The following is a 24208-nucleotide window of genomic DNA, read 5'->3' as shown; positions in this document are numbered from 1 at the left end:
TTAATCACTATGTTGTACACCTGAAACTAATATTGTACATCAACTACAATTGAAAAATAAATTTTAAAAAAGAATATAAACTCCAAGAGAAGAGGGAATTTTTATCTTGTTATATGCATTGCCATATCTCCCAGGACTTAGAATAGGATCTGGCACATAGCAGACATTCAGTCAGTATTTGCTGAGTGAATGAATAAGTTGATGGGGAGTAAACCAAAGAAATAATCAAAGGACTATAAAGTAAGGCTTGGGCCAAAAGATGAAAAGAATTAGGATTATTTGAGTTTGGGAAAAGAGTAAGTTTCTGATTACTTACTAAGTAGAAAATAGTGATAAACACTTTTTCATTTACAAAGGATAGACACATAAATGCAATGAAAATGTGCTAAGACATGGAAGTTCAAAATCAAAAACTTGAATCAAATATATGGTGACGGAAGAAAATTTAATTTTCAGTGGTGAACACAATGCAACATACATATGATGTATTATTGAATTATGCACTTGAAACCTATAAAATTTTATTAACCAACGTCACCCCAATAAATTTAATTTAAAAAGTTGGAAACTTTGGAAAGGAAGATAGAGTGTTTGGGATGCAAGTAGAAAAAAGATAAATTTCTCTTGGATATGTTTGAGAACAGGAATGATCCCTGCCCCTCTAGGCTTGGACAGTTAATTTTATACATGAGAATCAAGTATGTTATTATACATTAGCCTCAGGTATTTATTTGAAGCTTTTATTAACATTACAGGTGGAATGGATTTCAAAGGGAGGACCTTCCTTGGTGATGTAGCCCCTGTTGGTATTGCTGAGTAGGGGAGTCCCTTCCTGAGAGAGCTTTGGGCTCTTCCCTGAGGCTTCCCACAGATAGACTCGGTGGAGCCAAGAGACTGAAATCATGGCTCCATGAGTCTTCAATTGTGGGCTCCTCCTCCTTTCTCGGTCTCCTGAGTCTCTCACAGCATCGGCATGTCCTGCTGATTTCCACATGTGAAGGCAGTGGGGGATGTTAGATCCCTGGACAGCATCTCCAGCCAGGTCATGTATAGGACCCCAGGGCAGACTGACCAAGGGATCACAGGTAGGCTCCTGTGAGGAATGGAACCTGTTCTTCAGCTTATCTAGCCATTGGACTAGCTCCACACCTGGCATCTATGCTCTGAAGTTTGGAATTTTCCCAGACTCACATGACTGTGAGTACAGCATCCTGGGAATATTGCCATAGGACTTCATGAAGACACATATGCCACTCCCACTGCATGGTTAGGAAGAATTAGCAGAGAACAAGGTGAGCGCCATTGTCAGTTCCTACTCTGGGACAATTGCCCCACTTGGCAGCCTGTTCCTATATACATACTTTTGGTTTGCCTGCAGGTCCTGCTCAGAGATGTTGCCTGAAGGAGCAAGAGTATTGAGAGGTAGATTCCAGGTCCCCCTTTGGTGGTGGCTTCTGCAACTGGTGTAAAGCCACCAAGTCTTCAAAAGCCTTTTGACTGCAGAGAAAAGAAACCCCAGACTTAGCAAGGAGCGGAGAGTATATGTTGTCTGATGAAATTTCTGTTCTTGGGGTTTTAGGAATAATAGGGCTTCTTTACTCTTCAGTTTTGCTGCCTAAACTTGCATTTCTTCCACATTGGAAACCATAAACCCATTCAGATGTAGGTAGAGACGACAGCTACTGTTTCCCCACAGCTAGTACTTCCCACTACAGTCCTCTGTCATCAGATTTCAGCTCCTTCTTTCCTCTTGCTTACCAGAATATTTAGTTAAGTTATAGCTTGTCTGACACTTGCTCCGTGAGGTTCTTAGCTGTGAAGAAGGAAGGGAGACCTGCAGGAAAGAAGTGTATGGGTTAGGGAGGTTGGTTCTGACCTCATCACTTGAGATTTGCTGTGATCTCAGGTAGTAGTCACATGTTGGAAGCCAAGCCCGAACCTTCTGAGGGGAGAACGTATCCTAAGGCAAGACAAGAGAGAAACTGGACATTTTGCCTACCTTTCCCAGCACCTTTTCCTCTCCCTCCGTCTGCAACAAGTGGCTCAGTACCCTCCCCTCCCCTTCCTGTCTTCTGCATGTTAGGCCATAACCTTGGGTTTTCATGTCCTGCTTATTATTCTTTGTGTTCCTCCTCCAGCTTCCCAGGGGGACTGCTCACAAAACTTACAGCACATCAAGCCCATTTTTATCTTGCATGTCAGTAGATAGGGGATGAGCATAGGCAGTCTGGTGAGGATAAGAGGAGAGCAGATAAGCAGCTTCCCTGCCTGCCTTCTCTTGGGGGCAAAAGAACAAATTATGAATGCCTCTGAGATGGGAGGAGGGCAGTGGGTGCTTTGTAAATACAGTTTGTTCTATCTGCTCTTTATTTCCCTATCCTCCCTTCTCTGTTCTACTCTGGAATTTGGAGAGGAGCTGGAGCTTTTTAGGGAGCCATAAAGTCCCTACCTCCATCGTCGCTGAGCTAATTCACATCCACTGTCCACCAGCCCTGCTTGCATTGGAACAGGGTTTGAGGCTGCCAAGATACGACCCCAAAAAAGAGCAGAAAAGAATGAGACAAATTCCTTGTCCAGCTGAGTAATTGCCTCCAACTCAATATCATACCTTCCCTCTCCCAAAAGAAAATTTTTGCTATTCCAGAGATATGTCATGTGGCTTCTCTCTCCATTGACTAACCCCACTCCCTTTTGTGTTTTCTGCTCCTCTTTCCCACTCCCCAAATCTACTTCCCCTAAAACAGGATCTGTTTTAGGATTGATCTCTCCTTTCTGAGTGTCCACACCTATGGTGTCCAAAAATCTTAGATTTACTGGGAAAGGTAGGAATATAACACAAAACAATGTTGTCTTTTTGCATCTTTCTTCGATCCTACCCATCAATGACGCCCAAGTGTTAGCTAGTTAGCTGTGTGCTATCATTAGAATTGGAGTAGTTCCAGAAACCTTGCTCTCTAGTTGGGCCATACCCCTTCCTGACCACACTCCAGCTCACCTTCAACCTGCTATTTTATATCTTTGTCCACCTATTTCTATCACCTGAATTGAGAAGATAACTTTAAAGCTTTCCCCTACCCCCTGAGGTGTCAGGAGAACTTAACATACAGGGAGGATCCTCAAAGCAAAATTCAATTTTATCTTATCCTGATACCTGATTCTATTCAGTCTCAACCTTTGGTAACTAAATAAGTACACTTATTTAATAACTCTAAATTAGTACACTGTGACTGTCTTTGACAGCCAATTTCTATACTTCCCACATCTTATCCTTCTCTTAGGCCTACCCCATTTTGGCTCACTTTAAGCTTGATGTTAGTTAGGTAGCCAGGTTTAACCCCAGTGGCATCCTTAAGAGGCAGACACCATGTCTTGTAGTCAAAGGCATCGCTTTATGGGAGACAAAGAGATTAAGAGCAAGAGTTGAAGATAAGGAAGCTCCTGTTCCTGGGGACACAGGTACTGCTAGACAGCTGGAGGGAACACGGCTTCACCATGATTATATTTCCTCTCCCCCTGGTTCCTGACCATTTCTAAGCCCATCTTCACCTCCTTAACCCCTCTACCTGCCACTTATTGTAGAATGCCCACATACGTCCATATTGGATATCAGCACCTCCTGCCAATTTTGCTTATATCTCAATACCAGCACATTTGTGCTTCAGCTGGCCCAAATCTGTAACCAGAAAGGAAGGGCAATGAGGAAAGAAGGGAATATAGTACATTGGGCAAGAAGGTGACAAGAAGGGATGCGGTTTGGTAGGCTGAACTGCATGAGGCTCTGGGCAAATATGACTATAGATTGAACGAATCTCTCAGAGGTTAAGCAGTTGACATGATTCTTGAATGGCTTGAATGGCTTGGGGCTCCTCAGGGGGAGGCAGAAATGTTGGCTAGGACTGTCCCTCCCTTAAAGCATCCTTCTGCCTGACTCTCACTACTCTCCAAATTTTCCAAGCTCACTCACTGGTCTGTTGATCTCCTCACCCCTTTTTCTTCCCTCTAGTCTACAGCCTCCAGCCTCAGTTCCCTCCTACTGAGAGTCTGTTCCCGTATCTCTTACTAAGACTGCATTTCCACAGATCATTGAACTCATCTTTTTGGTGAAGGACCCCATGAAATCCACCAGGGCTGGCTGCTGGCTACAGGGGCCAGTTAGTACCAGGCACTGTGGCCTGTGGAGAGGAAGGCAGAGATAGTGTTCAGAGAAGTGGTCAGCTCTTCCCACTAGAGGATTTTAGAGAAGATTTTAGGAAGAAACCAAGAGTATTAGAGAGGCTTCTCCATATCACAGCACGATGAGGGAAACTGGTTCCTGTGGTTTTTGTCCTACCATGGAGCACCCCCTCTTCAGGGAACCCTGCTTTCTCTACCCCACTAGAATTCTGTTCCTTTCTTTTTCCTCCTACTTCCCCTCCAAGATTTTAGGAAAGTAGTTTCCTTTTATGTCTAGGGCAGAGATTGAAAACTCAAGCCTGCAAGAACCAGTCACATAATAATCAAAAAATAAAGTCGACCAGGTGGAAACTGTGGCAAAGTGGAGAGTACCTGCCTTGTCTCATGGGACAGCAGTGACTTGGCTCTAACTAGTGTGCCATGTAGGATGGAGGCCCAGCACTACTAGATTCATGTTAAATGTTGGCAATTATTATTATTATTTTTATTGTAAATGCTCTGCAATCTGAACAAAACTTATTTGCAGGTAAGATCCAATTCAGAGGCCATCAGTTTTCAACTTCTGGTCTAGAGACTCCCTCACCAGAATTTCTTGACGCAATCCTGCACGTTGGACAGGCTTCCTGAGGAGGATGGTGCCTTGTGGTAAGTGCCCAGATGGACCAAGGAGCCCAGTTCATATCTGTGCAGTGGAAGAGGTGGTATAGAGTGATCAGAGGTAAGGCCTCACTTGTCAGGAAGAAGAAGAAATGGAGATTTACTGTTGGTAGTTCTGGGTTTCTTATGGGGGTCAGCGTCTTGCTGTTTCTCACTCCCTCACTCCTTTACCCACCAGGTTTGCCCTTACTCACCAGGTTTCTTACAGAATGGAGAGAGCAGCAGCAAAAGAATAATACAGCAATAAGCACTGTCCACTAAGTGAAGATGAATGTGAGCCGGGAAAGCAGACAGCCCTGCGGGGAGAGCCAGGAACTGTACCATCAGAAGGAAGGGTGCCAGCTTGCAGGGGTGAGTGAATGCAGCCTATCCCTTGTCCAAGCCTCAGTATCACTCCCTCTTGTACCCCAAGGATGCTCCTTCAACTCTCCTAGGTCCTCCAAGTCCTGGGCCTGACCCCAATACCTGCCCATACTGACCAGGCGACTGGCTAAAGGAGGTGTAGAAACAGCCCAAGTTGATGAAGGCATAGGAGTGGAGGAAAAAGTAAGAGATAATGGGAGTAACATTGTGCAGACCAGCTTTGGGAGAGATGAAAGGTAAGGGAGTCAGTCTGCAAACTGGAGTCTTGGGATCTGGGTCTGGAGAGTCAAGAGCATTATTATCTTCTGGCTTCCCTTTCCCCATACTCCCTATTCCCTACTCCCCTCTTCACCTTCTACACACTCCACCCTCACTACCACCAATGTAGCAGACTTTTCATCTACTTTCAGGACTAGAGAGATAGAAAAAAGGCTTTGGGGTCCAACCCTAAAAGCTAGAGGTAGGGCAGTGGGGCAGGGCATGAGGAGAAAGGTGATTAATGAAGCCGGGTGTGAGAGTTAGAGGAATACTCACCAGTAAGGATGAAATCAACAGCAGTGAGGAAGGTGAACAGATAACCTCACACAGGTTCATTGTTCTTGCCTTAACCTGTCCCTTAAAAGCCAATGACTGGGTACAGTTTGTCCTGGCACAGCTACTATAAGAAAGCATGGTAATTATCAGGGGAGGGTCCCAGGAAGAGGAAGAATGATAGCTTCTTCTTCCTCTAAAGAGGCAGGAAAGAATGGGGGAACACAGAGGGAAGAGTTGAGGGAGCTTAAGGATCTTAACAGGAAGAAAGGATTGAAGGAGTAGCGTGTGGTAAGATCTCTGGGAATGTGCAATGGGAAAAACAGAGTGAAGAATGACAGAAGAGTGATGCCCTCCCCAAATTTTGCCTTGATTTATGGGCAGACTTTTAATTTTGTTATGTGAGCTCGGATTGTCTTTTGAATATCAGGCAACCACAGTCATCACCATCTAACTCCTGGTTGCTGAGACTGAGCCCTTTTTTGCTCCTCTTCAAAAGATTAGACTCTTGGGCTGTCCTGGTCTACTTACATTCTCTCCTTTCTCCCATAAGCCTCTTGCTAAAGTACCAACTAACCTAGAAGGCTTTGGGGGCTGAAACAAAGCAGGAAAGGCAGAGAACAGGGTGGCACTGAAAATTCCTGCAGACATCATGAAACTGAAAGCAGACACCATGCTCATGGCCTAAGGAGAAGAGTAGGCAGAGGCAGACATCACTGTATTCTGGAAGCAATGTATTCCACCCATATTTTCACCTCCTAACTTTCCCAGAAGTTGAAGGGAATATTAAATTTTATCTCATCTTTGAAGGTTTTACCCCGTCCACATGCATCCACTTAGGCATATACTGGTTTTGGAGCATCTGCTCTATGCCCAGCAGTAGACAAGGTAGGATTTATCTCTCGAATATCCCCTCTGGTTCACTCACCTGGTAGTGATTAGAGAGCATATAGAGGCAGGACCCTTGCCCTCGACAACTGTTGAAATCCCAGCCATACTGGCACTCTGGCCCCAGGCAGCTCTCATTGTACAACTCATGCCAGTCCTATTTCCTGAAATATCTCTAGTCATGCAGGAGCCTATACCCTACCACCTCAGTGAGGTAGAAACCAGGGCTCCGGGTCATTCTGCACAGAAGGCAGGAGTGGAGGGCCTTACCCATAGTGGCAGAGATGTCCAGGTAGGAAAGTATGGTTCCTGGGATGGCAAAGAGGGTTCCTTTGGGGATAGCTGTAGCAGAGTGCTGGAAACAAAAGTTGTACGATTAATGGAGAGAGAAGAGGGATTAGAGAGTGTGTTCTGTGCCTGGACATCCTCATCTTGAGGTCTCCAGAGATAGTGGTCCCAGTGCGTAACCCAGTGGCTGAAGAGAAGATGGAAAACATACCAAAGAAACTGCCCTTTGGCCCACACCACTGCGGGACCACATTTTCTAAGAAAATACTCCCGACATAAAAGAATAGAGAGAAAAGATAGGGTCTTTAGGAGGACCTCCTGGCTTCCCTCCATTCAGCCAAGATCATTACCCCTCTACTCAGTTTAGCGCCAGTGACTTAGGTGAGGCTGGAAAGATAAGAGAATGCCCAGGCATTTATAGGGCTCAGAGTGGTCTGATGGTCAGTTTGTAAATGACATACAGAATCGGAGGTCAAAGGGTCTTTTCTGAGGAGGTCTGGGCTAATGTGACATTCTGAGGCATTCATGCCCTTTAACACATTTCTCAGCCAGCTTCCCACTGTCTCACTAGGTACTCAAAGAAGCCAGTGGGTTTCGGCTGGGGTTTGTGGGGAGGAATGCCTCAAGGAGGTAGTTGATAAAAGAGAGGAGGATCAGGAAGAATTTGGTCCTGGAATATCATAGGTTATCCCACCTCAAAAAAGGAGAAATGTGAATCAAAGGGGAGGAATAAATACTACTCTACTTCCTCTCATTGCCTCATCTTCACTCTCCTCTCCAATCCTCCAATTTCCTTTCCCGCCAGCCTCTTTCTATAAAAGAGTGCGGCTAAATTTCCTTCTTGCCCCAAACTGCAAAATGTCCTTTCCTATGCCAGAGAGATGAACCTCAAGATTGTAAATATCTGGGGGCAGAAAACAGCATTTCTCATCCAGTAGTCTTGACTGGTGCTCATCTCAATAGGTCCTCAGAATGAGTCCTTCTTACTTTCACCTTAAAGAATTGGCATGTGCAGTCTCTCCAGGCGAAACCATCTAATTTCGGGTCTGAGTCCCTGGAAATCTGCTCTGCCAGCTACACACATACACAAAATCCCATAGCTCCCCACATTTGGCCCCTCTCTGATCTGTCTAGCTCTCACAATCATCCCCTTGGCCTTCTCACCCCCATCTCTATTTCCCCTTGCCTGCCTAAGACTTCCACTGCATGGAGAGGGTTCTGTGTTGAGCTACTCACCTGCCCGCCCTCTTTCACACTAATGCCACCCCTCTTACTTGAGTCTTAAAGAACAATCTTGCTTGGCTCCCCAGTTAAGTCAGGTTGTTAGGTTAATCTATCCATCCTGGATCAGCCTTTATATAGGACAGGGAATCCAGTCCCAGCAGCCTTTGGCCTGTCCTACCTCTCTGGTAGAGGGGAAGGAAGGGTGATTGCTGCCCCCTTCTCTAAATGTCTTCTTGAAGATACCTGGAACTGCAGGGGAAAGTAGTTGCTTGGATTTAGAGGTCTCAGGATGAGAAGGGTGTTGTCCCAGGCAGAGTGTGTGGCTGTCATTGTTCTGCCTCAAACAGAATGCTTACACGCCCCTACTCCACTGAAGTCCAGGACTCCAGTCCCCGCAGCAGCAAAGATCAACCCTGCATTCCATTTTCTGGTGTCATCCCAGTGACCAAGGTGAGGGTTAGACTCTAGCAGAATCTTCTGAAGACACGGGGTTGGATTTTGCTATCTCACCACCTACCTCACCTCTGGACATGGAAGAAACGGGCGCTGGGGGTGGGTTACTTAGGGTGAGCTGTTCTGACCCCTGCAGCTTCACCTCCCCGACCCCTCCGCCCTCATGGCCCAGTCGTGTGCGTTTGTGTTTCCAGTCATTGCTGTGCTCCAAGAGTCCCAGCTTTATCCTGCACGGAAAAATCAACAGTCAAAGCCCCAAACCAACCCAATGCATGCTCTACTCCTCTCGCCCCACATTCCCGCCGGTCTGCACAGCCCAGACTCTTGCCCACCTCCTCCGCCCTATCGGATGAACACAGCCTTTGAGGCCTGACTCACTCCACTGGATCTTCGCATCCTTGGCATCCGAATTTGCCTCGCTCAGCACCAAGACATGACCTACAGGTGGAAGGGGGAAGAGGTCATCTCGGGACGGGGCCCAGGGGATTGGGTGTCCGAGTTCGGGCACCCTGAGCCGAGCTCCAAGCCTGCCAGCACCGGCTATAATTAGCCGGGTGCAGCCGCTGACGGGGATGCTGGGCGAGTTCCCTCTGCCACTGGCCAAAGCAGAGCAGGCTCAAGTGAGAGGGCAAACAGAACTCTGGTGTCTCGGGAGAGTGACTACCCAGATGGGGGCAAGACGGGCGGGGTGTGGGCTCCGGTAGTGGATCTTTACCTATGTCTCTTGCACGCTTTGCTGTACCTTGTGAATCCCATAGTTGCATGGTATAGCCTGACCGTTCGAGCCTTGGAGTGGAGTGCCAGAGGGGACAGGAGGCGGTGGTTAGAAGGGTTTGAAGTAGAGAGAGAGACTGAAACGTGCCGGTCTGGAAGCAGGGGTTCCACCAGCCTCTCCGGGTCTAGTTCTGGCCCCCTCCTCTCCTTTGCGCATCTGCAGCAAGCCAGCGAACTTGAGCTATGAGCGTCTCGGACTCCCAGCATCGTCCAGGGCGCGTCTCCCTTCCAGTCCAGAAGGATGGCCTCGGCTTCCCGTTGCCCGGCCTGAGAAACCCCTCTTGGCCTCGGACCCCGGACGAAGATTCTGGTTTGCCGCTCTTTCCTCTGGAAGAGCCTGGCCTCAGGTCTATGGCACCAGGGAACCTCCCCTCTCCAGCCTTGTCCCTAGAGGGGGAAGACAATGAAGATGAAGAAGACTCCACGGAGCCTGAGGGACTGTGCAGCGAGGAGCATCCCAGCCAGTTTTTCGCGGAGGCACAGCGGCTGCGGGAGCAGAGGTTGTTGCTGGATGAAGAGGTGTTAGTTGCGGGGCGAGTATATGGGGTGCATCGGGTGATCTTGGCCGCAATTAGCAGCCTCTTTCGAGGCAGGCTGCAGGGCATCAGAGGTCCGCAACCTCCTTTCAGCCTCGATGTGGCCCCCGGGGCCTGGGAGGCTGTGCTGACTTTTGCCTATGAGGGGGTGCTGGGTCCCGCCCCGCCTGGGGATGTGCTGGTTGCTGCTGAGGCCCTGGGAGCGCCACGGGTGAAGGCTGTGGCCCAGGGGAAAGGCAAGAGGTCTGGAAGCGCCCAGGATGATGAAAAACGGCCCAGCCAGGCAGAGGAGCTGAGGGAGAATCTGCGCAGCATCGAGCTCCTATACCAAGAGGGCATCGGGTGTGACCTGGAGCTAGAGGCAGGCGGCTGCCAGCTGCGGGGTGAGGGCCTGTTGGGCATTAAATTACTGCAGGTGCAAATGCTACTGGAATGGTTGGTGTGTGCAAGCAGCAGATGGTTTGATCCCTATCATAGTGGTGGTTTTGATCCCTGCTGCAGAATTTCCCTGGGGTGGCCTTTGGTGCATCTCCTGGCCCACTGGGAGTGGGGCATGCGCAGTTGAGTTGTTTTCCTAGGAGTTGTGACAGATTTAAATTGACTCACCATGCTGTGGCTCTTCCTGTGCCCAGTAACAAGGAATTTTCAGCCAATTGGCTGAAGCTAAGGGTGCAGCCCATGCCAGCAGAACAAGCAGAAAGTGATTGACTCGAACAGGGATTAACCAAAGGCCCTTCTTGGAGTCTTCTATTTAGGACACAGGGAAAGCCAGAGGAATATGGTGTTAAAACTCAGTGTGTCCTTTCACCTAAGTGTGCTTGACACCATGGCAGATGTGTCCCTACGGCTGATGAGCAAGGTCTGGTACAGTTTTGCTAGAATCTGGAGGCTACCCAGCCATGGCAGTTTGAAGTTAACTCTGCTCGTCACCAAGAAAGCTAAGGAGGGCTGAATAAATTGAATATTATTCAGATTCTGCTGACATATAGTGAGGTACTAGGTTCTACAAATTGTTGCATATGCCACCTTTTTAAATTCTCACTGAAAACTAGTGAGGTAGGTACTGTTATCCCTAGGCGCAGTTAAAGAACATTAAACTCAAAGATGTTAACTTGTGAAAATCAGGTTATAAGCCCATATCCACTAGCCTAGTCTGCTTTCACTATGCCATGCACTACATTCTGTGCAGCCAAATCAAAGGCACATAGGAACTGGCAAATGGAGTTGGGATGTAGACATATAACATCTAAAATTAAAAAGGATTAGTTTAGAGATTATCTGGTTAAGCTCTTATACTTTATCGATTTAAAAAAAAGTGAACTTCAAGAAAGGTCCAAAGTCACATAGTTATTGCTCATTAAAGGAATGACTGGGACCCAAAGTGCTTCTGGGATTCCCAGAAGGAAAAGTCCTGTCTTAGTCAGCTTGAGCTGCTATAACAAAAATACCATAGACTGGGTAGTTTAACAACAGACATTTATTTTCTACAGTTCTGGAGACTAGAAGTCCAAGATTAGGGTGCCAGCCTGGTCAGTGTCTGGTTAGGGCCCTCTTCTTGGTTTGCAGAGGGCCACTTTGTCATTGTATTTTCACATGGCAGAGAGATTGAGAGAGAAAGAGAGAGGGAGGGAGGGAAGGGAGAGAGAGAGAGAGAGAGAGAGAGAGAGAGAGAGAGAGAGAGAGAGAGAGAGAGAATCTCTTTCATGTCTCTATAAGTGCAGTAATCCCATTCATGAAGGTTCCACTCTTATACCTAATTACCTCCCAAAGGTACCATCTACAAATTTACAAATATCATTACACTGGGGATTCAACATATGAATTTTGGGGGACACAAACATTCAGTTTATAGCAGATCTCTAAAGTGTTTGTTATCATTTCTGATAGCACTGGATGGAGGAAGAATTTAAAATTTCATAGTTATAAAATTCTCACTAGGGTTTGGAACTTAAACATATTTATGTCACTGTTTTTATTTCCCTAAGAAAATTCCATCTTAATGGTGGAAAATTTTTACTTAAAATTCTAGGGACTAATGATGAATAAGAGGGGGATACAGGTGGTTGTGAGCCTTTTCACAGTTGAGCTATAGGTTGATAGATAGTATGGAAGATGAAATGGCTTACCTGCTTTGAGGAATGCAGATTTTCTCAGTCAATATATATTTAAAAGCTGTCACCAAGGTTTACCACTTGGGAAGCACTAAGCCACTACCTACAACTTATGAAGGTAATGAAAAGCCATATCAACATCACCTGCCCTTTGAGAGAGGTGAACGTGCCACAAATGGTCAAAGCAGCTTGAGGTTCATAAGCCTCACTGGGAGCTTGGTCCTGTGTCACCTGCCTAAGAGGACTTCTAGCAGCATTCTCCCCTTTATTATGAAACATTTTTAACACACAGCAAAGTAAAGAGAATATTAAGATGAACACTCAAACACCCATTGTCCACACTTAACAATTAACATTTTAATATATTTGTTTCATCTCTTTATCTTTTGCTGAAGTTTAAAGTAAATCTGTGACATTTTACTCATAAATACTTGGGTATGTGTCTCTTTAAAAGAGGACATTTTCTCGTTTAATCATGATACCTTTATCATTTCTAACAAAATTAACAATAATTCCTTAATATCACCTAGTCCATCTTAAAGTTTTCTCTCTTGTCTAAAAAATGTCTTTTAGAGCTGGTTTGTTCAACCCAAGAGCCAATCAAGGACTGTGCTATATACTCAGATGTACATCTCTCCCTCTCTCTCTCTTTTTTTTTATATGCCTACAGCACCTGGTATTTCTAGGTGGTCTCCCACCCAAGTACTAACCAGGCCCAACCCTGCTTAGCTTTAGAGATCAGCTGGGGTCAGGCACATTCAGGGTGGTATGCCCATAGACAGATGTACATCTCTTAAGGTTCCTTTACTCTCGTACAATCCTCTTTCCCTGTTCTATGACTTGATTTACTGAAGAAACAAGATAAGTTATCTTATAAAATGCTCCATTTTTATGTGTTTTCCCTCATGGTTTTGTTTAATTTGTTCTTTTAGCCTCTTAATTTCCTATAAATTTAAATTTAGATATAAAGGCTTGATTAGATTTAGCTTAACTATTTCTGTCAGAATACTCTGTAGGTAATGCCAAGCATGCACATGAGTTACATTAGGAAGCATATGAAATATATAGTTGTTTAACAGAATTTGTTAATAGGACAGATTCAGTGTCATGAGGGCCAGTAAGTAGGGTATCAATACACAAGTATACTCATTGTAGCAATTATCTTAAAAGGAACAATTGAACTTGACGATTTTGAAAGTTGCCCGTTTAAAATCTCATAATTCCATGAATTATGCCAAGATGAGGAGGGCTATGTGCAGAAGAAAGCTAGAATATATGCGAAATCTTAAGCAAGATCTTGGGCAAGAGGAGATGGTAGTCAGAGTAGGTTGGGTCACGGTCATTCCTGAGTGTGATAAAATCTAACAAAATGGCTGATATCAGTGGTTCTCAAAATTGTAAAGGAAAGAACTTTATTCTGTGCACAATATAGAGAGAACTATATAATTTGCATATCAGTCTTTGCAGTTTATTTTGTGCCCTCTTTTAGAAAATGCTGCCTATAGCATCTTCTCAACTTGATCCATCAAGACTTTTTCTAATTGATGTGGATCAAAAAGACTAAAGCAATGTTTATCAAAGTATTGTCAACCACTAACATGAGAATCATGCAGGGTGCTTGAAAATGTTAAAATACGAAATCCTAGGATCTCCATCCAGACCTATGGAATCAGAATCTTGGGAGGTGGGTTCTGAAACCTGCATTTTAATAAATGGTATTCCATTGTTAAATACCATCTCATGGTATTCTGATGCACACCACAGTTTGGCCTGTGGCCTTGGGTGGTTGGCCCAAAACTGGGGTTGTAAAGCTGGGATATTGCCTAGCAGTTTTCATTACTCTGAATCCCCCTCTGCTTCTCTCTCTTGCAGTGCACCGAGCAGCCCTAGCCTGTGGCAGCGAGTTCTTTGGGGCCATGCTCCTGAGTGGGATGAAGGAATCCCAGGGCGCAAAGGTGTCTCTGCATACCATCGCTGCCCAGGACCTGCGACTCCTTGTCTCTTTTGCCTACTCTGGGGTTGTACAGGCAAAGTGGCCAGGACTGCTGAGAGCTGCTCAGGCTGCTCTGCAGTACCAGAGCTCCTCCTGCCTGGCTCTGTGTCTGAGGGCCTTGGCACGGGGCCTCAGCCCTGCCCGTTGCCTGGCCCTGTTCTCCATGTCTGAAGCCCCTGGGTTGGAGAGGCTCTGGAGAAAAGCCCGTCACTACCTCCTCACCCACCTGCCTGCGGTAGCTTTGTGCCCCACTTTCCCTTCTTTACCAGCTGCCTGCCTGGCTGAGCTCCTGGATAGCGACGAGCTACATATGCAGGAGGAGTTAGAGGCCTTTATGGCTGCACGGTGTTGGCTAGCTGCCAACCCTGAGACCCAGGAGTCAGAGGCCAAGGCCCTGCTTCGATGTGTCCGTTTTGGCCGTATGTCCACCAGGGAGCTGCGGAGAGTACGGGCAGAAGGGCTACCTCCACCCCTGCCTCAGGGCTTGCTGCATCAGCTGATGGTGGAGGCTGAGGTTCCAGGTAAAGTGAGGCGGAGGGAGCCTGACCAGGCTCTGGTAGTGATTGGCGGGGATGGGCTCAGATCAGACATGGCCGTAAGACAACCGTCCCGAAGAGTGTGGTGGGCCCGGGCCTTTTGCTGCGGCATGGGACTAGTGAGAACTGTGGAGTGGGGGCGGCTACCTGCCCTGCCTGCCCCAGGGCGCTTCCGACATGGAGCGGCGAGCCTAGCAGGAAGTGAACTCTACGTGTGTGGGGGACAGGATTTCTACAGCCATTCCAACACCCTGGCTTCGACTCTCAGGTATGGCACCCCTTTCCTGCCCCTTGCCCCAAGAGTGGGAGGCTCCAAGGTGGGCAGCAGAGGGACATTGCTAGCCCAGCCAACAACACACTCCCAGGGTCACTCTTCCCATCTCTTGTCACACTGTGTCTAGGTGGGACCCCAGTCAAGAGGACTGGGAGGAGATGGCACCTTTGTGCCAGGCTCGGAGTTTTTTTCCCCTGGTGGCACTGGATGGACTACTTTACGCCCTGGGCGGACGCGCCAATGGTGTTGCCCTCAACTCCGTGGAGACTTATAACCCCGAGCTTAATGTCTGGAGGTGAGAAGGGAAAGGGGCTTTCTAGGCATCAAGGAGAGACTAGGGGACTTGGAGGAGAAGGAAAGTTGAGGATGATTGTTGCCTGATCATGTGCCCTGTTCTCCCTTAGGCCAGCACCTGCACTTCCAGCACCACGCTTTGCCCATGCAGCTGCTATTTTGGAAGGCCGATTGTACATGAGTGGTGGCTGCAACGGGACTGGCCAATGCCTGGCCTCATTGCTGCACTATGATCCCAAACTTGAGAAGCCAGGGACACTTCTGAGTCCTATGAGGGAACCTAGAGCTGGCCATGTCATGGCTGCTCTGGGTGGGCGGTTGTATGTAGCAGGTGGGCTAGGTGAGACTGGGGACTTGCTGAGCTTTGAGGCCTATGAACCAAGGACTAATAGCTGGACTCAGCTGGCACCCCTGCCTTCCCCCCATGTGGGGGCTGCAGGTGCTGTGCTGGAGGGGGAGCTCCTGGTGCTGGGGGGCTACAGCCACCGTACTTATGCCATCTCCCACCTTATCCATGCTTACTGTCCTGGCTTGGGCCGATGGCTCTGCCTAGGAACTCTGCCAAGGCCTCGGGCTGAGATGCCTGCCTGTGTCCTGACACTGCCTACTGTACAGCACATAGCTTTGGGCCCCACACAGCACCAAACCAAACCTGCTGGGTGAGGGAGGGAGTAGCAGTGAATGGGGGGAGGAAGGGATAAGGCACATCATAATAGAAGAACAGAAATTCTGGGGGGAGAAAGAGAAGGCTTTATTCATGAGAGTATTTTATTCTCATACAGTGCTTACAACTCATAAACTGCTTTTGAATATATGATCTTCACTGAGGAAAAGGGGGTTCCAAAATTCCTAGGGAAAGGGCATTGGGGAAGGGGAGGCAGCTGAATACCTAGGTAAGGAGACAAGACCCAGGAACAAATATACAAGGTTTAGGGACCCTGGTACAATTCTTGGTGGGGAAAGTACCTCTAGCTGGGAAGACAGTCGAGAATCTCCAATAGCCAAGGTGTAGGGGCTATAAGAGGACAGTTGAGAAAACGATGATTCTGGCCTATGGATCAAGGAGAAAACTGTGAAAAGGCCGGTTTGAGGAGTGGAGGGTCGCGGCGGGGGGTAGGGGTGGTGGGGAGAGGACTGTAGTTGTTGAGCCCTTCCCTTTTCTAAGACTTGCTCCTTTCTACTCTTTAATCCCTGGGGTACATGAACCTTCTTGACAATAGTCTTTCTCAGGTAACTTGCAGACCCAGTCTAGCGTTTCCTCAGCCTAGACACTGAAGGCTACCTCTAAGAGCCTCTTGGTTTTCAGTCTGAGGTAGAAGTTCCCGTCCAGACTTGGCACAGCACAGGGGCCTGAGAAGCCAGGACAATAAAGGGGAAGTGCTGCATGTGGGGAAGATGAGGAGGGCAGAGGCAAAGGGGTTATACAAGGTTTGAAGGAATGAGATGGAATAAGTCAGAAGCCTGACTGGCTGCTTTCCTTCTCTTTGGAGTGAATTGAGGGATCAGGAGTGAAAAGAGGACAGTTGTGGTGTAAGGTTATGAGAGGAAGTGGTAGAGAGAAGAGTGAGAGGCAGAGAAGACCTGGAAAATTGGTTTTCCCCTTTTCTGTCCCTTTCTTCCAGAGTTTTTTGAGTCTATTTCCCTTTTTTGTAGCTGGAGAACCTTGAGTCAGATGCTTTCTCTCTCCCTTCCTCCACCCTGCTTTTTTTTTTCTCCTTCCTTCCTTCCTTCCTTCCTTCCTTCCTTCCTTCCTTCCTTCCTTCCTTCCTTCCTTCCTTCCCTCCCTCACTCCCCCTGCTCCCTCTTCTGCCCCTCCTTTTCTTTCTTTTCTCCTTTTACCCTCACAGTTATTAAGTTACCAACTATGTGCCAGGCACTATATAAGACACTAAGGATACAAAGGTCAGAGAGCTCCTGACCAGCAGACAGACTTGTAAATAAATACAAGTTATGCAGTGGACTTAGAGTTGTGGACACTTATATCATACATTTCATACCTGATACTTAGAGGTATGAGAGCCCAGAGTATGGAGGAGTGAACTCTGCCCAGGGGGGGCTTCTGTTAGGGAAGGCGTCATCATCAGATGGGTATAGTTTGAGCTGGATCTTGAAGGCTGCCTGACTCACTAGACAGAGAAAGGAAGCAAATGGGGCATGTAGTGCCCTGTGTCTCCATAGCAAAGGGGAAGTCAGAATTCCAGTGGTTCTTCAGAGAATGCTGCTGCTGTGGCTAGCCTATTCTCTTCTGTAGCCTATTCTCTTCTTTTTGAAGACAATGGCTTTCACTTAATGATTGTATTTTTCCTCCTTCCATGAATCTTCCCTAAATCTTTCCTCTCTGATGTTTTCATTTCTGACCCTTGAGCAGCTTGGGGCAAAGAAGGGCCAGTTCTTTGCATAGATAAATTTTCTATTACCCTTGTTTAAGATTCTCATGCTCCTAAGGGTGAGATAAAGGAGTCTCCCTTGCATCTTTTTTCATCCTCACCCCAGAGGTACTTGACATGTTTCTGTGGGGTTTTTTTATTTCATTATTTCATTAAGGTTTTTTCTATATCTCTGTTTAGGAACATAGTTAAAATGAAGGGGAGTAAGTAGGAGACATAAGAGAAAAGAAAAGAAAGATTGAAGAAGACAGGGAAGAAGGAAATTAGAAGTATTGAGAAACTACTAGAATTGAGTCTTTAGTGTGAACGTCTGTGAACACATTCTTTATGATTTGTATGCAAAGACAGGCTCAAATAAAGCTTTCTCATGATTGAATCATTCTTGTCTGAGTTTCTTTATTATGAAAAGCATTCAAAATTCCCTGTAATTTGACTTCTATCGCCATCACACTACTGAAACCATCACCTTTCTTCATTGTCACCACGAGCTACTTCTCACCAAATCAAACAATCTCCTTCCATCTTTCTGCAGGAGTTGACTGTCTTGAAAACTAGCTCTTACACTAAAAAATTTTCCTCTCCTGGCTCCAGAGATAGCACACTCTCCTGAGCCTTCTCTTATTTCTCCAATCCAAAGAGGTGACAGAAAGTCAAATTATAGTGACCAAGAGGGCCTGGCTCTATCTCAGGTGGAGCTGGCAGCCAAGGGTCCCAAAGTGTGCAGATGCGAGTAGTTAGATGCTGAAGTTTCTAGCTTTCATTATTAATTTTTAAATTGAGGTTAGAGTGAGGAGAGAGGAGGAGGGCTTTGATTTGAAACAGGGCCCTGGTCAATAGTCCACTCTTCGGTGAGAGGGACCTCATATAGGCCAGGTAAGAGTTGGGGCCCTCGTCAAGTGGACTGAGATTCAGGGTAGTATTTCAATCCCAGAAGGCAAGTGTAGCGAGAGTCAGGAATTGGTACAGAACAATAATACAGACTGTGAAATCATGGCAACTTAGGGATTAGGCTAGTTTGGTGAATGTGTAGAGGCTCAGGATTCTTGTCTTTGATAAATCACATATAATGAACCAAGGCATTTTAGATACTCCCCTACTGGCTCCCCTACACCCTTCCTTCAACCTCCTTTGTTGATGAGGGTAGAATTTCCGTTTTTGCTCCTGTCTTTCCAAGATTGACTTAAGGAACTGGATAGATGGGGCATGCAGGTTTTTGTCTAGTACCAATAAGTGTGTTGGACTACATGGGTCCTTTGTCTCCTGTGCCTAATTCTACATTGTCCATGTTCTTTTACCTTGCTTTATGTTCTTCTGAATGCTCACTTCTCCTCTATCTCAAGCCTTAATGACTCACCTAGGTTCCAAATCTGAGTTTTTCAGCAGCCCTCATCTCCACTTGGATGTACCACTATCATAAGTTCAGAGTCAGAAAAAACAAATGCAACAAAGAGCTGGTTCTTTGAGAAGGTTAATAAAATAGACAAACCCATGGCTGGACTCACTAAAGAAAAAAGAGAAAGGACACAAATGAAATCAGAGATGAAAGGGGAAAGTATGACACACTGCAGAAATACAAAGGGTCATACAAGAATACTATGAAAAAGTATATAACACCAAATTTAATAACCTAGAAGAAATAGACCAGAACTTAGAAAAATACAACCTTTCTAGACCGAATCAAGAAGAACTGGAAAATCTAAATAGAGCAATCAGGAGTATGGAAATCGAAACAATTATCAAAAATCTACCGAAAAGTAAAAGTCTAGGACCAGATGCCTTCACCAGTGAATTCTACCAAACATTCAAACAAGATTTAATACCTATTCTCCTCAAACTCTTCCAAAAAATCGAAGAGGAGGCAATACTTCCCAACTCATTTTATGAGGCTAATATCACCCTGGTACCAAAACCTGGTAAAGATAACTCACAAAAAGGAAAACTAAAAACCTTCCCTCTAAGATCAGGAACAAGGCAAGGCTGTCCACTATCACTACTGTTATTCAATATAACATTGGAGGTCCTAGCGAGTGCAATCAGGTAAGAGAAAGGTATAAAAGGCATCTGAATAGGAAACAAAGAAGTCAAATTGTCATTATTTGCGAATGACATGATTCTCTACATAGAAAACCCTAAAGACTCCAGAAGAACACTACTAGAAACAATAAACAAATACAGTAATGTTTCTGGATACAAACTCAATGTTCAAAAATCCATAGCGTTTCTATACTCTAATAATTAAGTGTCAGAAAAAGAAGTGGAAAATAGAATTCCTTTTGCAATTGCAACAAAAAGAATAAAATACCTAGGAATAAATCTAACGAAACATGTGAAGGGACTATATAATGAAAACTACAAGACTCTATTAAAAGAAATTGAAGAAAATACAAAGAAATGGAAAGATATTCTGTGTTCTTGGATTGGAAGACTCTACATAGTTAAAATAACCATATTATTTAAAGCATTATATAGATTTAATGCAATCCCCATCAAAATCCCATTGGCATTTTTTAAAGAAATAGAACAAAAAATCATCAGATTTGTATGGAAGCACAAAAGACCCCAAATTTCCAAAGCCATCCTGAGAAAAAAGATCAAGGCTGGAGGCATCACTCTGCCTGACTTCAAATTATACTACAAAGTGACAATAATCAAAACGGCATGGTATTGGCAGAAAAACAGACACATGGACCAGTGGAACAGAATCGAGAGTCCAAAAGTAAACCCATATTTATATGGGCAAATAATTTATAACAAAGAAGCCAAAATCATACAGTGGAGTAAAAAAGCCTCTTTAATAAATGGTGCTGGGAAAACTGGAAAGCCACCTGCAAAACAATGAAACTAGATTGTTGTCTATCACCACACACCAAAATTTACTCAAAATGGATTAAGGACCTGAATATAAGACCTGAAACAATACAATGCATAGAAGAAAATGTAGGAACTAAACTTAAGAATCTTGGACATAAAGAGGATTTTATAAATTTGAACTAAAAAATAAGGGAAATAAAAGCAAAAATAAATGAATGAGACTACATCAAACTAAAAACCTTCTGCTCTGCAAAAGAAATTGTCAATAAGGTAAAGAGATAACCATCCAAATGAGAAAATATATTTGCAAGCAATACTTCTGATAAGGGCTAATATCCAAATTATACAAAGAACTCATGCAACTCAATAACAACAAAAACACAAATGATCCAATCAAAAAATGGGCAGAGGAGCTGAACTGACACTTCTCCCTAGAGGACATACAAATGGCCAACAAATATATGAAAAGATGCTAGCTATTAGGGAAATGCCAATCAAAAGCACAATGAGCTACCATCTCAAACCTGTTAGAATAGCTATAATCAACAGGACAGGTAATAATAAATGCTGGAGAGGATGCGGAGAAAAAGGAACCCTATACACTGCTGGTGGGACTGCAAATTGGTACAGCTACCATGGAAAACAGTCTGGAGGTTGCTCAAAAAACTAAGAATTGATCTACCATATGATCCAGCAATCCCTCTACTGGGTATTTACCCCAAAGACTTGAAAACCCATATCCAAAAAGATATTGGTGCGCCGATGTTCATAGCAGCATTATTCACGGTGGCCAGGACATGGAAGCAACCGAAGTGTCCTACAATAGATGACTGGCTACAGAAGCTGTGGTACATATATACAATGGACTATTACTCAGCCATAAGAAGAGATGAAATACTGCCATCTGTGACAACATGGATGGACCTCGAGATAATCATGCTCAGCGAAATAAGCCAGACAGAAAAAGCTTAAAATCACATGCTATCACTTATATGTGAGATGTAAACCTAAAAGCAACAGATAAACAGGACAAACAAACAGAGACTCATAGACATGGACAATGGACTAGTGGTTACCAGAGGGTAGGGGGTAGGAGTAGGGGGAGGTAGACAGGGTAAAGGGGGTTAAATATGTGGTGACAGAAAGAAATCTAACTATGGGAGTTGAACACACAGTGTAAATAGATATATTTCTTTTTGTTAAAGGGTACAGCTGAAACTTACTGGATTATTAACCAATGTCACCATAAAAAAATAATAAATCAGTTCAGATTCATCATGCTTTGTTGGCATCATCATTTTCCCTTTTTCCTAGACATAAATCTTTGTAATCATCTCAAGCTTCTTTTCTCCTTATCTTTTTTCTTCTCTTGACTCATCGTGTAATTCTGAACTACTGAAATAGACAACTAATTGATCTCTTCTCCCAATATTTTTCTGTCAAATTCATTATATATATTATGCCCTGGACACCTGAAAAAATGATAGTAAGAAAAGGTTAAAAATAATTTTTAAAAGGAGGGTAAAAAATAGTCACATGAAAATCCTACTAGCTACAAAACCATTTTTACCCAAACAGTCTGGGCTGTAGAAGCAACAATGTCCAACCAAAAGAGTAAAAAACTATACAAATTGTTTAATAGAATCATGGAATAAAGAGATTTTAGAGATCATGTAATTCAAACCCTTTTTTATACCATATAGGAAGCCAAGGCATGTGGCACAGTCTGAATAATGCAAAAGAAGGCTTTTCATGAGAGCAGTCTCTGGGTGACATATTTGTGCATAAGGACCCAGAGGCTGACTGGGACAAACATTGCAGTTTAGGGATATAGGCAAGACTGTCATAATTACTCTTTCAGGGCCGCAGACTACATTCCAAATCCTGGCTAACCCTTGAAATCAAAGGGTCATAGGTAGAAATGTGTGAATTTATCACAACTCCCATATAGTAATATAACTATAATATATATAGATAGATATAGATAGATAGATATAGATATAGATAGATAGATATATACACATGAATATATGTATATGTCACTAGTAGTGAAACTATAGTCTTTTTTTTCTCTGAGAACTAGATGTTCATGGCATATTATAACTGATGATTGAAGATATAATAATCTATATTTCTGATTAGAATAATTTTTCTAAAGTATGTGTAGCTTGAAAATGTGCTGAATTAGAATCAGTAACTTGGGTTCAAGCCCCAAAACAACTGCTGTTTTGATAATGACAAGTAAGTCCATTAATCACTTTGAATGCCAGTATCTTAATCAATAAAACAAGGATAATACGTGTACTATAAACAGTCATGAGCCCCAGAGCTTGGGATAGTCCTAAGCATCTCTAGACACATTTAGAAGTGTGCCTCAGTAGTTTGTAAATCAAGTTCACAGGCCACATCCTTTAGATCAGTGAGCTAGATGATGCCATACAAGGTGACCACTGTGCTGTAGTGACAGGCCCCTAAAACCACAAGGGTCATGGAGAAGGTTACAAGGTTTATCTCCAGCTACTCCAGCTTCATACTGCTCCTGAGATAGGAACGTGGGTTCATCTGGACTCCAGCTGTGGCAAGGCATTTAGGGGGCTAGAGGTCTTCTAACTATATACCAGTTTGACTCATCACCATAGGCAATCTGAGCACCAATGAATACTTTTCAAGCAAATTGAAAAAGCCTACTCTCTCATAAGAGTTGGAACTGCTTCTTTTAAATAATAGCTAACATTGTTTGAGTGCTTGCTATGTGCCAGGCAGTATGCTAATTGCTTTATATACATTATTTCATTTAAATGCCAATACAACCTATAAAAAGTAGATGCTATTATTATCCTCATTTTACAGATAAGAAAACTGAAGCTTACAGGAGTGAAATTACTTACCTAAGGTCACACAGTTTATAAATGTTGAGCAATATTTAACTTCGGAGCCTGCTTTCCTTACCATGCCACTTCTCCTGTGTAGATATACTTCCATGAATGGCAGGCTTTATTTGTGAAACTCATACTTAGAAACTCATACAAGTGAGAGCAATTAAAGGGTATAAATGGCATTGGAGACTTAGAGACATGGTCTTGAGGAATCTAATACCCAACTGCAATAACATACCAGTTGCGAATTGCAAAGATACTCAGCCAGAGCAAGAGATTCTTCCTTCCAACAGTTTGTTTCATTTATTAGTATGTGTCGAGCCAGGGAATGTTATGAGTATGATACATGAGGTGAAAATTTTCAGATAAAAGACCTCTACTGGCCGTTTTACCATAACAGCATCATTGGATCTTACTGCAGACTCAGGGACCAGTCTCTTGCTCCATTCAGGGTTTATGAGATTATTTACCTTATTTTCTTCTGCAGTTTAGGTTTACAGCTCTTTAATAATGAGCAGGATTTAAACACACATCTGTTGGACTCCAGAGTGCATGTTTAATTACTATGCTATATTACACCACCTCAGTCTGCATCTTAGATTAACATGGTGGCCAAGTATTCCAGTCCTCCTGGGACTATCCTAATCCCCATATTTTGTTTCATTATTACTACAAGCCATTAAAATGTTTCCCCAAGTCCACTATTTTGACATACAAAATTTTCTTCGAAATGCTCTAATCACTTAGAGGTAGCACTCAAATCCTATATGAGATTAGGTATCCCGATCATGTTTTTAATATGATTAATTTTTGACATGAGTATGTATTCCTCAGGTAGGCCCTATCTTCCAACACTTGTGAACTGCTGACATACTCTTTTAATGTCTTCATGAAAAAGCCCTCCAAGGCAACAGTTCATTTTAACAGGTAGCCTTTTGTAGGCAATAATGTTAAAAATAATGTCTAAGGGAACAAGCATTACTGTGGCTAAGCACTGGACTGGGAATCAAGAGACTTGTGTTCTAGTCCTAGCTCTGTC

The 24208-nt window shown here is 44.3% G+C and overlaps 1 protein-coding gene, 1 long non-coding RNA gene and 1 pseudogene across 2 annotated transcripts; 2 read left to right on the top strand and 1 right to left on the bottom strand.

Annotated features, from left to right (window-relative positions):
- Positions 1 to 4571: 4571 nt before the first annotated feature.
- Positions 4572 to 9198, top strand: LOC111733798. Its single transcript, XR_002778181.1, has 3 exons — positions 4572 to 4818; positions 5028 to 8574; positions 8772 to 9198. It is a non-coding gene; the product is annotated as an uncharacterized LOC111733798 (long non-coding RNA).
- Positions 9199 to 9492: 294 nt separating this feature from the next.
- KLHL33 (kelch like family member 33) lies at positions 9493 to 16180 on the top strand. The gene is made up of 4 exons (XM_011385018.2): positions 9493 to 10270; positions 13871 to 14795; positions 14929 to 15096; positions 15206 to 16180. Exons 1-4 carry the CDS (start codon positions 9535 to 9537, stop codon positions 15756 to 15758), a joined length of 2382 nt encoding a protein of 793 aa, XP_011383320.1. The 5' UTR covers positions 9493 to 9534; the 3' UTR covers positions 15759 to 16180.
- On the bottom strand, positions 12660 to 12778 carry LOC111733799 (annotated as a pseudogene).
- Positions 16181 to 24208: the final 8028 nt, after the last annotated feature.

This window comes from Pteropus vampyrus, unplaced genomic scaffold (assembly GCF_000151845.1).
Source record: "Pteropus vampyrus isolate Shadow unplaced genomic scaffold, Pvam_2.0 Scaffold642, whole genome shotgun sequence".
Classification (NCBI taxonomy): domain Eukaryota; kingdom Metazoa; phylum Chordata; class Mammalia; order Chiroptera; family Pteropodidae; genus Pteropus; species Pteropus vampyrus.
The sequence above is the reverse complement of the archived record's forward strand: the minus strand, read 5'-3'. Positions and strand labels throughout refer to the sequence as shown.

Excerpts from the sequence above, each read along its gene's own strand:
- KLHL33 (XM_011385018.2), top strand. The coding sequence starts at position 9,535 with ATGAGCGTCTCGGACTCCCAGCATCGTCCAGGGCGCGTCTCCCTTCCA. Across the intron at positions 10,271-13,870 it reads AGGCGGCTGCCAGCTGCGGG|TGCACCGAGCAGCCCTAGCC; the intron begins GTGAGGGCCTGT and ends TCTCTCTTGCAG. Across the intron at positions 14,796-14,928 it reads ACCCTGGCTTCGACTCTCAG|GTGGGACCCCAGTCAAGAGG; the intron begins GTATGGCACCCC and ends CACTGTGTCTAG.